This window comes from Ctenocephalides felis, unplaced genomic scaffold (assembly GCF_003426905.1).
Source record: "Ctenocephalides felis isolate EL2017-DRISC unplaced genomic scaffold, ASM342690v1 CF-g0.4_SCAFFOLD_01886, whole genome shotgun sequence".
In the NCBI taxonomy this organism is placed as follows: Eukaryota; Metazoa; Arthropoda; class Insecta; order Siphonaptera; family Pulicidae; genus Ctenocephalides; species Ctenocephalides felis.
Window position 1 is genome coordinate 73,668,098 of NW_020538040.1, and position 19,230 is coordinate 73,687,327.

Consider the following 19,230-nt stretch of genomic DNA (forward strand, 5'->3'; position numbering starts at 1 on the left):
CTGGCTTTGCCAAAAACTAATCAGCACGTTTCCTTACAAATAGAAATCAAATGTTTTTGAATCATATCCCCACATACATACACAAACATACGCACAGATACACACACCCACACACACATACATCAATTTTTTCTAATGAAACTTTGTATTATTTCAAATTTTTGTATTAAGTTATTATAATGAGATATAATAGAATTTGAGATAGTATTCGCATACGCTACTATAGTTCTATTAACTTTTTTCTATTATTATTATAGTTCTATTATTATTTTAGCAGTTGAGGCACCATGGTGTCGAGGCGCACTGGAAAGGAGGCGAAATCACGGGCGAGAAGTTCTACTACCCTGTCTGAAGTACTGATTCATGAGGCAAAAAAAGTAATTGAAAAATAAAATTAATATATATAATAATGAAAAAAAAGATGTATCAATACAACTAAAATACCTCCATAAAAACGAACAAATTAATGTAGTATGATAGGTATTTACTACGTAATTGACTACGTAATTTGGAACAAAATCATCGATTATATTGAAAAATAAAACTAGATTTCATTTACTACTTACTTAGGTTTTTACTTGAAATTATTGATATCAATGTTTTTAGGTGAAAATAGCCCTTACTTGGAAGCATGAATAAGTAATAAGTATGTAATAAAATATCTTCCATTATTTTATTTTATTTTGTAAATTAATAATATTGTTACATTCTGTTTTATATGTAGTTTAATGTTAAGCACATTTTAAATTTTACTATATATATTGTAATTTTGTATATATGTTAATTGTTATCCATAATGTAAAATAATTGTATTTTTGAGTCTTCTTGGAAGAAATCTGTGGGCTATGTATTTAAAAATAAATAAATAAATATAAATAATTAATCACAAAATTGTTTGGGTTGTCATCTAAAAACGTTGTTAAAAGTCAAAATTTATTACAACAGCTCATAGTACCCATAAGTTTTGATCTTTATATTACTTATATTTATGATCAATATATTATTTATATTTATTATTTTTGCAGGAACGAGCAGCACGGAATACAAGAATCCACAAAAAGTATCGTCTATCCCCCTCATTGGCCAAACTAATTGGCAGTGATGAACCCGAAACACGTTACAACGTAGTCAAGTTGATCTGGGTGCAGATCAAGGAGAGTAAACTCCAAGATCCCGAAGACCCTGCCTATATTGATTGTGGCGCTGAATTTGAGGAGGTGACCGGGATGACGCGACTTAAAGGCTTTACAATTATGAAGCACCCGAGCTCCCACTTTTTATCATAGATCTGTAGCTACCGGCCAACCCACATCTCACCTCAACTTCACAAATAAACATTATGTTGGCGCGAGGACAAAAGTGCAGCTTCAGGATTCGTAACTTTCTGTTGCCAAACCGTCAACATAATAAATTACATTATTTTTTCTTAATAATATGTACAATATTAATATACAATTGGTTTCCCCAAACAATACATCTAAAATCAACTAATGCACTATAGAATCGTATATGAAATAAAATGCATCACGCTGTAAAGAGGAAAAGCGAGTCCTCTTCAGAACTTACAGAGTTTTTTAAATTTTGTCTACGTGAGATCGACGCAAATATTGAGTGCAAACAAAAATCAAGCGAAATATCTGACATGTACATTCTACGTGGCTAAATAAAATCTCAGTTAGTGTCAACTGTCTTGTTTGTTTTGCACGCTGACACATCTTATTGTGAGATGATATGACGATATATCAAACGGCACGCAATATTGCTTCTTCAAAACATTTTTGCTGACTTCTTTAATACGATAATATAATATTGCGATGTAAAGAATCAGAGGAGACGACACTAGAATATTTAATTTCGAAGGTGTCGAAGTTCTCTATATTAAAATTTCTTTAAAGTTATTTCTATATCTAAGAGATGTAAGCGTTAGATTTCTGTATATGGAATCAGCGCGTATTTTCTTACATAAAAAATGTTAAATAATGGAATTTAAGAACTTTTCATTGTAAATTGACGAGTTTTATTTAAAATGCCATGCTTGTGCGCATGAAAATAATGTACCTATATATAATAACAGATTCCAAAAGTTCATATACAATGTTTAAATAATAAATATATATTTCTCGTATTATAATCAAGTACACGAATGTAATTAATATTTAATAAATGAAATAAAACAAAATAAAACTTTTTTACGTAACTCTGCTTAATTGTATGAATATATGTTTAGAACCATACAGAAAATTTATGTGCATAACTACATAATTATTCTGAAATTCATGTTTTTGTTATCTCCTTCTACGCTAACTGCATTTAAAGCAAAAATAGCGAAGATCTCAAAATCTAATTTAAATCAATTAATGATGTTATTTGGCACGGCGCCCAAAAACTTCCACGCTGGAATAACATAGTCATATTTTATAATAATTGTAAGTTTCTGCTTTCTGAATTAAATTTTATTCTTGTTGGTAATATTCTAAATTACTTGATTTAATGTCACAAATAATAATTCTAGTTTTAGGAGAATTTTACTGATTCATGAACGCATAAAATGCATACACAAAGGCCACTCCATTACGTATATAGTTTTCTCATATGCAAACCAGAAGTAGCGATTTACAAACACTATGAGGATAAATTATTATACCATTAGTCTACTGAAAAATATATATGTAGAGTTTTCTATTGTGCATTGTACACTTTACATATAATTTACAATATCATAAACCGATTTTCTCGCCGGAGACTTCTAGAATAAATTTTACGCACGTTTGTGCAATGTTTAAACAAGAAAATTTGCCGCAAAGTGCATATATTTATTGCAAAATGTTATAATAGCTTTTAAGACTTTATTGTAACTTGGCTGCTATTTTCAGTGTGAAGTACAGCGGGGTTTAAAGGTCCGTGGGTAAAAAAGGACCACCACCGATATCTAAAAAATCAGCGAACTTAAGAAGTTTTTAACAACAATATTTGAAAATGGAGGTAAAAATCTGTATAACCAGCTATTCACCTTCATTCTTACGACGTTGCTACTGGGAGGAAAACAGCAATATTTGTGAATCCATAAAAAAATCCGTTGTTTTAATATAATCCTTTAATATAATTTTCAACTACAGATTATTTAATTCTTTTATAAGATGTATAGTTAATTTTAAGTTAGATTCAACAGTTTGTTATATGACCTCTATATAAGCTTACATGTGGGTGGGGTAAAAAGCACCAACTGAACCTTTACCATGGCAAACAATGAAAAACGGTAAATAAAAAAGTAAATTACAAAGTTATACAAAAGTTATTTAACAAAAGATAAATAAATAATAGTACCAATTCTGCTAATAAAAATTTCTGCCAAAATACCAGATCAAGGTTATTTATACTGTTATCTCTATAAAAATGCACCCATGAAATTTATATTTTGCATTGGATGAATAATGTAGCACAGGAGAAACAAGCCAGAACTTAATTAAACGTTTACAAAAACAAAAATAATTAAAAAAATCCCAGACAATTTAAAACTATGCTTGAGGACCACATTAATACTTTCAAACACAATATATACTTTTCTAACCCGACTGTACTACAATTCAAACAAAATTTATTTAAACGAAGAATTATAGAAGGAACTATTTTTTGACTATTTATAACAATAGGATAATAAATAAACGCAATGAACTCAACACGCTGTGCGACTCAAATCTCTTTTATTTAGATAGAATTTCCAAATTTCTTACAAAACAATAAAAATGTCGCGCAAAGGATTCGCAATTCTTTCCACACATGTGTAGAATCTTGGTAAAAATATTTACAAAAAATCTTTTCTCTATTATGACTTCAACCAACTTACGAAAAACACATATTACACATGATTGTTTAAAGTTATTAATATTTTGTGAAATATTGTTGAATTACAAGTTTAGTGTTTATATTACATAGTGTAGTGCATTATCATATCCTGATACCATGGATTATTAGAATTTAATTTAACACTAAGTAACTAACTGTAAGTAATTTTTACTCTTTATATTTTTTCCTTTTCACTCCAATTCAATTGTTTTAGTTTTTAATTTTTTCTTAGTTTCCACTGAATAAATGTTTGGATTATAACCGAAACGTATGGATGTAAAATAATTTTTTTAAATTTTTTTTGTTTTTATTGACGTTTTGCCCGATTATTAGACTGTTAATACATATGTCAACATCAAATTCAGATTCATACAATATATATAAAATGATAAAGTTATCAACTTTTATTTGCACTAAAATAATTAAAATTCCCACTTTACTTTTTTGTAAGCGTTATGAGTTATGCATTGGTATAACAACATACGACTTCCAAGAAAACATTCTACATATGTCTTAATTATCATAAAACGACACCTAAACATAATATATATTTTAACAGCAATTGGATCAGAGCGATTTCCTCGTGCTGATTGAAATATAGATGTTAAATATGTCATCGCGCAATCACTTGTTGCTCCAAGGGATAGATATATTGAAGTAAAACTAGAAATTATTAATTGCACATGAATCCTAGACTGAACACGCTATGTCGTGGTAAGAAATTAACCGTTACTATATAACACTATAATAAAAATAGTAGTTCTAAATGGTAAATGGAAGAAACAGTCGGTTTTGCAATTCCGACTCTGCGAAAGGCGTCACGAAGATCTTTAATTGACAATAATGCAATAAATATAATATCATAGCTTGATATCAATCAGTAGTGATAAATTTTCACTCGAGATTATAGATCTAATGTATAATTTTACTTAAAGATAAGTTTTCGGGGCCATTGCTGCAATATATGCATTTAAATTAATATTAGAAATAGGGTTGGTCCAATTTGACTTTTAGTAATTATACTGTGAAAACCAAACCAACAACATCAAAACTAATAACACATCTCGAACAAGCAACTATCTAACTATGCTTAGTAAAATTCCCAGTTAATTCGCCATTGTGATATGTTTTTCGCTGTTTTTAAAAAATAGTCGACTAGTACATCTTACTCCATAATCGGGGTGGCAAGTTAGAGCCCGGTGGCAAAAAGGTATTTTTATATGTTAAGCACTATTTTAATTTCAATATATATATATATATATATATAAGGATATAATCCTTTAGACCATAGAAAATATAGATATAAAGAAAGCAATACAAGTTTGTTTTTTGTAAAAAATGTTGTCTTTTAAAGTTTTTAATATAATTTTAATATAATATAATTATTATATCATTATCATTAATGGTAATGATATAATCATTTAGACTATAGAATATATAGATTCAAAGAAAGCAATGCAAGTTGTTTTTTTGACAAAATTGCTGTCTTTTAAACTTTTTAATATATGTATTTAACCATTGAATAATTACATTACCCTTTATTTGAAAATTATTGTATATAGATGTGCCAAAATATATGCAAAAGATAAAGAGATTTATAGCAGGTTTCTTTTTCGTTAATATTTAAAAACATCCTAAAAAATATTGCTAAAAATTATTATCAAAGCCTTAAATTTGATTTCAATATGCTAAAAAAATATTCAATTAAAAATTTTAGTTAAAAATTTAAGTTAGTTGATTTTCTATATGCTTATATTTATTTTGGTATTGCAAAGTACCAGTTGCGCCTTAAGCCACAATGTATTACATCACTACTTTATTTCATTAATATAAATCAAGTATATAGTTTTAGCTATTGAGTGTAGACTTATTTTTGATCTGGTTAAAAAGTAAAAAAAAAAATTAAAATGAGATTAAAATATGATTTAAAACAAATGTTTCAGTCATTCGATTGATTCATTATAATCTCAGAGTGCCTTAGCGCACTACCAGAAACAAAATGTCATCAAACCAAACCATCAACGTGATGAATTTTTTATATACAAAATTGCAAATTTTTTTTCCGTATTTATATCATTCAAGTGTTTATTAATTTAAAGTTTTAAAATGATTATTACCTCGATTAACATATAGATAGTTCGACTAAAGCAATGAGTTTATTATAAAATAAACACAATTTTTTTATACTTTTATACGCCCATGCGGGCACAAGCGGAAAGGGTCCATAGAAAGGTGAATCCTGTGATTTGGATTCACATATTTAAAGTAAGCCACTGTAAGTAAGAAATTTAAATCAAAGTAACTACTTCAACAGTTTTTCATTATACTTTGACATTTTTAGAATTTATTATGGCGCTTTACAAAGAATGATATTTTCATACCTTTGTTTAATCCTGGGATATTATAATATTTCAAAAATTGATGTCATATTAATGAGTTTTTTATTTGCAGTATAAAATTTAGTTTGGGTATTTTTATTTGTCAAATGATTATTTATTAGTTTAGAGTTAATAAAAATAATAAAATTTTGTAAAATAATTTATTTATAAACCAGTTCGCCTATAGCAATGCGTTTGCTATGAAATAAATACGAAACTTCGATACTTGCCCATATTGGAACAAGTGGAAAGATTCCATATTAAAGCGGATGCTTTGATTTGAACGCATATATTTGAAGTAAATCATAGTAAGTAAAAAATTTAAATTAAAGTAACTACTTCAAAAGTATTTAAGAATACTTGAACATTTTCAGGTTGTGTGATGGTGCTTCATCACGAATGGTAGTTTTATACTGTTATGTCGTAAGCCCCGGATATTATTTCAACAATTTATACGCGTTTGGAAGTAGACTGTCTAATTGATTTCTCTCGATTAACTAGAAGTTGCTATCATCACCCGCGTTTTTAAAAATCTGATTAATAAAATCTACACAGGAAGAGTGCCATTAATTCTACTTCTATTGATTACTTGATGTGTTTGTCTCAAATGAGGGTGATTCCTCAGCAATTCAGTAAGATTGGTCACCAGGTTGGGAAAATCCAATGTGTACCTTATTAAATAAATATGGTTTTGAATTTTAAACTCGGGACCGCTCGTCTGCACCACCAACTGGCATCTTTCTGGTGATCCTTGCAGTGCTGGTGTAATTTATTTAGATTACTTATATTGACATTATATGTCTATGTTTCTAACAGTCATAAACAGTTTAAATAAAATATTATTATTTCGCATTATATTTTTACATTTATTCATTATCCATATCAGTTTTTATCAATGTTTCTACATTTCTATAGTAAAATAAATTGATTTAAAAATATAAATAAGCATTATTTATAAATTTTATGTAATTAATATTATATTTTTAAAAAATGATAAATATCCTTTTCGATTTATTAAAAATTTTTTGCGATGAATTTGCTTTATCCTTCATCGGATACAACGCATTTCCAGAACTAAGTGAAAAATATGTAAAATACATTGAAGTAAAAAGCATTAGCATAGAACTCAAAAATGAAGTAACAACTCGAGATTTGAAAGACAAATCTTTAGTTTGATAACCATTTTTACTTGAAATTGTAGAAGAAAATATATTTTCAAAGTAACAAAAGTACTTCCCGGTTTATTAAAATATAACGTCAGAAATATGGCAACTCTATATTATTTTAATAAGAATATGGCAAATTGCATTGGGTAGACTTGTAATAGCTCATAGAACGCATGTAGAACGCTTAATTCTGAATGCTGTCAAAAATAAAGAAAACAAGTGATGTGCATATGTCAAATAATAATTTTTGGCACCCACATAATTTGCATTGTTTCCTCCAAGGCATCTTATTTACTGTAAATTTAATCGACACCGCAAATACGAATGGAAGATTTTTTGAATCATTAAAGTTATAGAGAGCCCGCATTATAATATTTTTTAAAAATTAGTCCATGAACAAAAAACCTTCAAACTTTTAGATTTTGTCACTGACATTTTCAAAAAGGTAATATGTAATATGTATTTTTTGTGCAAATCGCGGAATGAAAATACATTTTCTTTACATATATGTAATATGTCGTTCTTTACAGAAGAAAGTCTATCCGAGCACTCGATAGTTCGTGTATATTTAGCCATTGACATTTTCAATCAAGGTTATCGGACAGAAAGACATATTCTGTATTCCCTATGTGTGACACTGGCATACTACAGCTGTACAAACAACTCATTAGAAGAATTAAGGAATTTCAAAGAAAACCATTCAAACATATAGACTCACGATCAGTATTATAGCTCTTAACTCTATAAGAAAATCCATGATTCCTATGAGAGTGAGTTGAACAATAATAAATATTATATTGAATTTTATATTAATAATTACATGTTATATGGATTTATGCCTTGTGGTTCTTTCCTTATTGTGAACAAATCGTAGTTAAATGAAATATATGTAATTGATTTTAATGCAGTGGAAAGTGAATATTTATTAATTTCATACTATTTCGTGGTTGTAAAGGCTGGTAATTTCGAAATATTGAAGTGTTTTTTTTTTTCAAAAAAATTGGGACAATTTGTAATTAAGTTCATTATTAAACCATCTGCTTGCCACTCTTTTGGTAGAACACACAATAATTAAAATCATGTGTATTACTAGGCATGTAACTCTATATTGTATGAAAAAAGATTAGGTAAACTTTTAGGCATATAAAATAATAAATTTTGCACCCAGCGGTCTACAAGAAATATGATGAAAATAATAGCTAATAATAATTGATGATCATATCAATTTATCATAATATCTACCGTTATTATGATAAATTTGATAAAGGAAATTACATTCAAGAGTATTCAACGCTAGACAACAAACTGTTGTAACTTTTGCATAGAACTAATCAAAATGATTTTTAGAAACCTTGAAATCGATTTTTACGAAAAAAGACATAAATTCTATTTTTAACTGTAGGTTGCAGAAACACAATATCAAATAATGTGATATTGGAGAAAGTTAGTAATTATCTTTCAGAAAGAGTAAATGCTTTCATCAGAACAACCTGTCAATTTTACGTTCACTCGATTCCAGGCATTCTGAATCGTTTAACACAAAAATTGAATGTGTACGTGTGTATCCTTTGATCAAATAAAATGCATAATGAATAAAATTAAATATATATTACAAAATAATAAATTATTTGTTTAAAACATGATATTGACTATTAGAAACAAACAAATAATATGATTATTATCTCTTCTCATCAAAAAGCGTCAGCACTGCAAGGATCACCAGTAGGATGCAAGTTGATGGTCAAGATGGCAGCCCTAAGCTTGAAATTCAAAATCAAAAGTTTTCTTTTTTTATATGGAGCACATAGGATTTCACCAACTTGATGACCAAGCTTACTGAATTGTTTACGGACCACCCCCATTCGAGATAAACACATTCAGTTATCAATACAGTTGATGAAATAAGTAGAATTACTGGCACCCTTCCTGTGTAGTTTTTATTATACAGATTTTTAAAAACACGGATGATGGGAGCAACTTCTAGTTCATCGAGAGAAATCTATTACAGTCTTCTTCCAAACGCGCATAAATTGTTGAAATAATATCCTGAGCTACGACATAACAGTATAAAACTACCATTCGTGATGAATCACCATCACGCAACCTGAAAATGTTTAAGTATCATGAAATACTTTTAAAGTAGTTTGATTGAAATTTTTCACTTACTATGATTTGCTTCAAATATATGCGCGTCCAAATCAAAGCATCCGCTTTAATATGGAATCTTTCCACTTGGTTCCAATATGGGCAAGTATTAAAGATTCGTGTTTATTTCATAGCAAACACAATGGCATAGGCAAACTGGTTTATAAATAAGTAATCATTTTTAATCTTTAGATTAATAAACAATTATTTGACAATAAAAATACCCAATTTAAATTCTGTATTGCAAATAAAAACTCATTAATATGACATCAATTTTTGAAATATTATAATATCACAGGATTAAACATAGGTATGACAATATCATTCTTTATAAAGCTCACAATAAATTCTAAAAATGTCAAAGTATAATGAAATACTTTTAAAGTAGTTACTTTGATTTAAATTTCTTACTTACGGTGGCTTACTTCAAATATCTGTATCAAAATCACAGGATCCACCTTTATATGGAACCTTTCCACTTATGCCCGCATGGGCGTATAAAAGTATAAAAAAATTGTGTTTATTTCTTAATAAACACATTGCTATAAGTGAACTATCAATACATTCTTTCTTATTAAGGTAATTAGCATTCTAAAAAACGAAACGGAAAATAATTTTTGAAATTTTGTATATAAAAAATTCATCATGTTGATGTTTTAGTTGGATTACATTTTGTTTCTAGCAGTGTGCTAAGGCACCCTGAGATCATGATAAATTATTCCAATGACAAAATTTTATATTTTGATCTTATGTTATAAAAAATAATTAAAAATTAAAAATCGTGGAAATTGAAAAGAGGGTCGAAATATATCAGTTGGGAATCGTGCTGATTATTGTTTTAGCAATTCTTAAAATTGTCAATTCAAGAAAATTGTTTTAGTAAATTTAGTTTCAAATTAAATTAAACTTTAAAAATTCATTTCTGATTGAAAATTAATTTGTACTTCTAAACATATTTTCATTGTAAATTTTATAATAATAAAATTGAAAATTGTTTTTTTCTGGAATTAATTAATATTATTAGTAAAGATTTGGGACATTTTTTTTTCTATTTACTATAATATATTGCTGAACCGAGACTATATGTAGTGACTATTAAATTTTGTGTAATTTAACATTTTCGTCATAATTATGTCGATAACGAATTCAATAATGCATTAAATGTAAAATATTGTTTATTCAGGGAAGAAAGTAGAACATGTTTCCTATCCTGGATTTTATGACAGAATTTTAGTATTTCAACATAAACAAATGTTAAAATTACCATTACTTTTCTCCCAGGTTACTGGTAAAATAATAAAATTATTACTGATCAAAAAAAATGTACGACCGTACCCAGTATATTGAATATAATATACTAAGGAGCCAGTATAAAAAGTATAATAAATATTAAATTATTTAATAGCATTCATATCTTTCCATGGCTAACATGGGCTTATCATTCACAACCGTTTTAAATAACGAGTAACGCTCAATCTTATTAGTATACCATGAAAACAAAAATCAAGTTTTGCCATAGTAATTCCAACGGCATTAAATTATTATCCCTATATGGGGCTAGTTTGTTATGTGTCACATAAAACGAGAATGCATCTACGTGTAATTGGATACCACAAATAATAATGTGCATATAGAATATTTGTTTTGTGCAAATTTATGGCAAACATATACGGAAATATATGTACGATTTGAAACTTGAATAGGAGTTAATACGATAGAATTACGGTACCTGGCGAAATGTATTCGGGCTGTGTGAATTAACGGCAGTTATATGGACCATTATTGCGAACAAACTTTTCCTATAGATGAGTTAGAGAAGAAGCCCGTAACGCATGTGTAAGTTGAATATAACATTATTTATAAATCATATTATATAAAATCATATTATATAAAATCATATTTATAACTTATAAATTGCACAAAATACTAGGTTCTATAAACTCTGGTAAAATAATATTAAATGGCTAAACAATTATTACGTTATTAAGGATGTTTTTGAGCAAAAATAATTCAAAATTTAAGCAAGGATGTTGTTCATCTGAACTATTCATATTCATCCAAAGTATTTTAATCTTTCCGATTTCCCTTCACAATCATTGCATTTTAATTTATAGACAACATTTGTCTACATTTGTCATTGTCATTTATAGACAAAATGCAATGATTGTGATTCCATTTACATAGGTGAAACTGGACAGAATTCAATGAAACGACTAAAACAACATGATAATAACTCAAAAATCCACGACAAAATCAAACCATGATAACAGAACATATTAAAAATTTTAAACATTCTTTTAACTTTTACAACGCTAGTATACTTCATCACGAACGGAACATTATTCATAGAAGATTCGCTGAATCTTGTTAATCAGCATTAATAAATCTTACATTAATAAACGGTGTAATGCCTCCTTACTTTGTGAAAATTATCAGGTGATACTCAATAATATTTCCAAATTTGTTTCCTTTTAACTAGCTAAATTCCGGACCTGTAAACCTACCCTTTCGCGGTACGATCTCGAACTTTGAATCTTAGCCATACTTCGAAACACTCGATTGTAAAAAAACTCGCCAACTATCCTTCAAACGGTCTCTTCAATAATTTTTAAGCACATGTGGCATTATCGCCTCGGAATCGTAGGCATAAACTACTGTTTCCGTGAAAAATATATTATATTTCACAAATATTTTGCTATGCTTTGTTCAACAAAAACAAAAAAACAAGATAGTGTATATATGCATATGTGTATATATGTATGTATATATACGTATTGTATATATATATATATATATATATATATATATATATATGTATATGTGTATGTGTTTGGTACATGTATATCGTATATATATGTACTGTTTATATATATATTTATGTATATGTATTACGCTTTTGCATGTTTGTATATATTTCTTTTTACTTTTCATTTATGTTTTGTCTATGTGTTTATTTATAATTATTATTGTTGTTATAATTATATTACTTGTATCTATAGTTTTTTTTTCCAATTTGTCATTTTTTCCTAGTTTATATTAATTTCTCAATGTTCATTCTATAGATCCACTGTAGATGACATAAAATCCTATATCGAAACGTTTGGAAAAAATTTAAGATTAACTTCTAAATCTTTGCCTTTTATTTGATGTATTGCTAGCAACTTACTCATGATTCTCGATTTCTCAACATCAAAACTAACTTCTTTATTATATATATATATATATATATATATATATATATATATATATATATACGAGTATATACATATATATATATAAATATATATATATATACATAATAAAATTTTGAACAAAGGGAACTTAACAGTTTTAATAATAATAGCTATTGTTATAAACCTTTTCCTTAAAAACATCATTGACCTATCTATCCCGATTGTTTACATTAAAAGTAAATAAACAAAACTGGACCAAGCGGAGTTAGAAAGAAGGAACTTATCAATTTTTTGAACTTGTTTGACAATTTGCCCAAAAAGATTTGGCACACTGGATTATTTAAATTTAGTTGTTTTACTGACTTTAATGATGATTTTTTTCATGTTTGAATTTTAAATTATAGTAGTATGCTGCAACCACAAAAACAAATGTGCGCTATCAAAATTTTTGTATAGAAATCTTTCAAATTTCTTTTTTCCAAATTCACAGTTATAAATTCCGAGGAACAAAGTGAAGGTAAGTGAAATTCATTATAAAAATATTTAATTTTCACATAATGTATTTGCAAATTTATTTTCGATTTTTTTTGTAGTTTTCAATTTTATGCCAATGACAAATGTCATTTATCTTCTACAAAGCTTTTTTTATTTGAATGATAAAGCTTTTGATTTTAATTTATTGATACATCGAACTGTCATGTAATTCGACTTAACTTAATTCAGTTCAAATATTTAGTGAATTTTTTTTATTACAACTTGACATGGATGCTTTTAGATTTGTACATGGATGCTTTTGATGTGTAATTAACAAATACACACATATTTGTTAATTTATCCGATATTAGTTTTTTAGTGTAATTTTTCTATACATTGTTTTATTGTTAATTATCAATTATAATGAAATATTTATTGAAATTCATTTAAAATAATGAAATTTCGTTTTATTACAAATTTTCAGTTTAAGTTATGACAATGAGATATAATAGGATTTGAGATAGTATTTCCATACGCTACTATAGTTCTATTAACATTATTTTAGCAATTCAGGCACCATGGTATCGAGACGCACAAGAAAGGAGGCGAAATCACGGAGCAGAAGTTCGACTACCCTGTCAGAAGTCTTGAATCACGAGGCCAAGAAAGTAATTGAAAAATAAAATTAATATATACTAATCAAAAAGAAATACAACTAAAATAACATCATAAAAACGAATATCTGAATGTAGTATTGTAGGCATTCACAAAGACTTTATAATTTAAAATGAAATCAATGAATATTGAAAACAAAATATAGATATCAGTTACCACTTCTATAAGTTTTAACTTAAAATTATAGATACCAAAATATTTTTAGTAAAAATAGCCCTTATCTGCAAGCATTGAAAAGTAATAAGTAATATTAAAATTTCATCACAAAAAATCGGATAATTGTTTGAGTTGTCATCTATAAACATTCTTAAAAGTCAAAATTTATTACAACTCATAATACCCATAATATATTATATATATATATATATATATAAATAGAAATGAGTATTTATTTATTTATAATTATCATTATAATTATTATTATTTATATTATTATTATTTTTGCAGAAACGTGCTCCAAGAAACTCGGGAATTCATAAACGCTATCGTCTATCGCCCTCATTGGCCAAACTAATTGGCAGTTATGAACCCGAAACACGCTATAATGTAGTCAAGCTAATATGGATACAAATCAAGGAAAGAAAACTCCAAGATCCTGAAGATCCGGCCTATATCGATTGTGACGCTGAATTTGAAGATGTGACCGGGATGGTGCGCCTTAAAGCCTTCACCATTATGAAGTACCTCAACCACCACTTTTTAGAATAGATCAATTCAACATCACATGTTCAGTCATATGAGAACTAGTGTTAGAACGAAATATCGAGTACTGAGTAAATATCTACACTATGCTGTCAATGAATACCTCTCACCGACCTATTACATATGCAACCAAATCCAATAGTCTCCATAGATGGTCATACTCTTCGAAGAAACATCAAAAATCGATCTCGAATCAGAAACCGAACTATGCTGTCAATAGTGAAAACTTTTGCTATTGATAGATATTTGTTGATATTGATAGTTTCCTTTGACAGTACTCAAGAAGTATCGAAAATATAATCGATGAATACCTTTTACCGACTTATTACATATGCAACCAAATCCAATAGTCACCATGGATGGTCATACTGTTCGAAGAAGCATCAAAAACCAATCTCGAATCAAAAACCGAACTATGCTGTCAATAGTGAGAACTTTTGACATTGATAGATATTTGTTGTTATTGATAATTTTCTTTGACAGTACTCAAAAAGTATCAATAATAATATAATCGATTAATACCTCTCGCCGACTTATTACATATGCAACCAAATCCAAGAGTCTCCATGGATGGTCATACTGTTCGAAGAAGCATCAAAAACCGATCTCGAAGGGTCATCAGTCGCAACATGTATTTCTCAAAAACCCCAAATGAATTGAACCGCACTAATAAATAAAGATGTACCAAATGTTCATGGACTAAATGGTCTAAAGTATCAATATAAAAATATATTAAATAAAATTGCAATACTATATTGTATTACATGAAAAATAATCGAAGTATAATTATTTCAAATAATAATACTCAACCATTTCAATACGTAAGTATTTAACGTAAAAATGAACCGAAATATAATTATTGCAAATAACAATAATAATAATAATTATTATTATTATTATAATTAACAATTGCAACATTAGTAATATTTATATTTAACTTCCCGAAGGAGAACAACTGGAACATCTGGAACAGTATTATCTGATCGTACATAAAGTGTAGATATGAGAAAATTTCGATGTAATGTTGAAAGACTTAATAACAGACAGCAAAGGCTACCACACTTTTCGGCGCGGTGCCCCGTTCAGTGGTGTTACTCCGGCGGAATGGACTGCCGTAAGAAAAGTGTTAGTTCAGGATTTATGTTTGACCAACTCAAATATTAAACGTAGTTCAAATTGTTCAGTTGTACCCGTTACTAAATCTGTTTGCTTATCATGTACCTTTTAAAAACATCTTTATAATGAAGTGGCAATTCTGAAAATTCATCAAATAACCAATATCTACATAAAAATTGTTTTGGTGAATTATATAAAAAGTATCGCATTTTATTTGCATTTTCTTCATAGTCATCAAGATATGCAGCATTTAAGACACTTCTGAGATTTGCTGCACTTTTCTACGTGCTTCCTCTTATTGTTCAGGGCCCAATCAGCATGATCCCAAGCGTTATGACTGCATACATCATCGTCTTTGCTCAAATATGAATTGCAGATTGTGCTTGTATACCACTTCCTATAATTAACTTTCTGAATGCACTTAAAAATGTACTATATATTCTAGAAGCTAGTCAATATAATAAAATATGAACAAAACTCTTTTTTCAATTGACAAAGTGTAATTTTAAAAATGTTTTCAAAAACGAGTGCCTTACATTGTGTGGACTTCCTTTACCTCCCGGTCTAATTGTAAGAGGTAAGAGGTCCGTACTCCATACTCCGTACTGGGTACTCCGCTCGACGTATTGCGGAGGATCGATCTGTTCGTGGCCGTGAGGCCCTCGCTAAACGGACAGCAAACGGCTTTGTTTGCTGGTGCATGTAATTCATATCGCAGATAAATGTTTATATGCACGCGCGTTTTCCTCCAGTCACGGTTATCGTGCTCTTTTATGGATACCAGAGCAAACTTTATGAATATATTACGCCGCGAAGATGTGTACAAGTATAAAAGGCGAACGTTTTTATGTGTACATAACAACAAATAGGAAGAGATATATGGACGACGGTTGCAAATACACATGTTCATACTTATAGATAGATAGAGATATGTATATTAATTTACACATATATACATACATTCATACAGGCTCACACGGGTCAGCTAGTATACTAGATGACCCGGGAAACGATGTTTTACCATAAAAAATATGTATATTATGAAAATAACTAATTGATTGCAAATTGGTATATAAGTGAAAGGCACGTCACATATAAATGTTTCTGGATAATAATAATAGTCTTTGCAAGAACCAACCTAATCTGTAACTGATTCTATTTATATCAATTAGCATTTACAGTTTCAAAATTTTGATGTATAATTACCGCACTTTTGATTAATTCATTAATTTTTGATTTACGAAGTAAAACTTGATAATTCATTTCTAAATTTTATTGTTATGTGGCATGCCCAGCAAATTGACTAATATTTATGCTTTAAATTCTTATTTATAGCATTTTTTATGATGTATATATATTAGGTTGTCAAATATCTCCCTTCCGCTTTTTTGCTCTTGGTTTATAATACAAAAAGGCGGAAGGGAGATATTTGACAACCTTATATTTACACATACCTATAATATGCAATTAATATAACTTATTCATTAATATTTTATTTCATACTATATTTCTTAGTAGTAATAATATATATTTTAAATATTGTTTCATTTCGTGTGTTAATTTGTTTAACGCCAGATTTTAAATTTTAATTATCGCTACTGCCCCTGACCATGAAACATATATTTATTAAATTGAAATTCAGCCAAACATTTAATTTCATAAACAATACTATTAATATTCACAAATATATGTTGCTTTATAAACTTTCCCCCAATAACTTTCATAATATTTATTAATTTATTTAGCAGATAATAATATATAATCTTCAAATGGACTCACATAGAAACGCGGTATAAATCGATTCATTCAAATATTATAATATAATCATAGAACAAATGTACTTTGTAGAGGTCTACTGTACCCAACGTTATCGCTCGAATTGTTCGTAATATAAGTCGTTGGTCTAGATAAGATCAAGCTGATTTTACGATTCACTTGTCAAACATTATTGATATTACCAAAAATATAATATTTCGGCTATAAATTGAAACGTTTAATATACTCTATGTTCTAAATGGGATCTATATGCACACGGTGAGCAAAACAAATTTTAAATCGGTTCAGTATATAAGGCGTCCATCGCGGACGTTAGGTGTGATACTAAATTTATATTATATATATATATATATATATATATATATATATTGCATGTGTAGCCTTCTCGTAAAATAGTAGGTGAAGTCTTCAAACATATAGCTTAAGGGAGCAAGAAGTTTGAGTGATTTTAATTGCTGTTTGAAAAAAAAATAGTTTTCCCTAAAATGAATATTCTCATAGTTTATTCATATCTGTACCATTTTATCATTTTAAAGTTTATAACTCCAAAGCCCTCAATAAAATGATTCAAAGAGCATCGATTATTGTATGGTTATAAAAAAATGAAGACGGCAGAGTACAGTCATACTTTTTCATGAGTCAAACAAAGTCACTTCAACAAAGAACAAATTGTAAATAATTGAACATTTTATTTGATATTAAATGCATCATAAAGCATCAATTTTGTCTTGAACATAAATGCTATTGTTAAATGAATCATGAACACTTAAGAATCGTAACGATACAAGAGCGTCACAAAAGAAGAAAAGAAATACCTTACGAAACGGTAAACAGACAAAAACACCTGCCCACATATAAGTATTTTCAGGCGTTGAATATACATTATACATTATTTGTTTTGTGGCATTATTGAGCATAATCCTTGTTCGTAGTATAAGATGCATGGAGTGGCAACAGTGGCGCATTCGCTAGCACAACTTTTGGAGGTGAAGCAATTTAATCGAAACAAATACATTTTAAAATTTAAATTAAAATCATTGATATATTCTTGGATATGTTATCAATATTGAACAAAATTGGAAACTAATATTTTTGATACATTGTAATTATTTATTTTATTTCACAAAACTCGAGATAATTTAGTTTTAAACCACACTTGCATTTGAACGAGGTGTACGTGTGTCAAGGAAAAAGTTCCTAGATCAATGAAAATATATTTTTAATTGAGTTTTAAATAATTAAATTTGAGAGAACAACTTCGAAAAAAATTGAGTAATTGCAGCAATTTAAAACTATAAATTTTTCAAAAAATATTCGAATAAATCGCAATTTAACCCTTTCGCTACAAATGTCGTCCATGGATGACATCCACATGACGACGTTCAACGTGCGACATGTGTTTACCTTTTCTTTAAGGTTTATCACTATGAATTAAACTATTAAGAATTTTAGTCTTTTGTTGTATATTTTAGTTTATTAGGAACGTAATTTTTGATTTTTAAACACATTTTTATCAAAATATAATAAATTTAAAATTTATCGTTGTGCCTGTCTCTTCAATAGTGCAACTATGCGACATGCTCTTCTCTATAGCAGCGACACTTCTGCGGAAAACACTACCGTAGCAAAAAGGATAATAAGTTGAAATATTCAACCAAATCTTTGTTCAAAATGAATAAATAAGCCAGAACCTATAGCTTATGGACCGATTTTGCCGCATAAGAGACCAATGCTATGGCAAAGCCATGTTACGCAACAACTTGCATACATTAAGCTACTGAA

At 28.3% G+C, this 19,230-nt stretch overlaps 1 protein-coding gene across 1 annotated transcript; it reads left to right on the plus strand.

The window, feature by feature from the left end:
• Positions 1 to 287: 287 nt before the first annotated feature.
• Positions 288 to 14,562, plus strand: LOC113375324. Its single transcript, XM_026615260.1, has 3 exons — positions 288 to 377; positions 1,026 to 1,217; positions 14,302 to 14,562. The coding sequence occupies exons 1-3, from the start codon at positions 288 to 290 to the stop codon at positions 14,560 to 14,562; spliced, it is 543 nt and encodes a 180-aa protein (XP_026471045.1).
• Positions 14,563 to 19,230: the final 4,668 nt, after the last annotated feature.

Bases quoted from the DNA above. Each gene is read 5' to 3' on its own strand.
- LOC113375324 (XM_026615260.1), top strand. From the start codon at position 288: ATGGTGTCGAGGCGCACTGGAAAGGAGGCGAAATCACGGGCGAGAAGT. The intron at 378-1,025 runs GTAATTGAAAAA...TTATTTTTGCAG, and splicing joins TGATTCATGAGGCAAAAAAA to GAACGAGCAGCACGGAATAC. The intron at 1,218-14,301 runs GTGACCGGGATG...TTATTTTTGCAG, and splicing joins GTGGCGCTGAATTTGAGGAG to AAACGTGCTCCAAGAAACTC.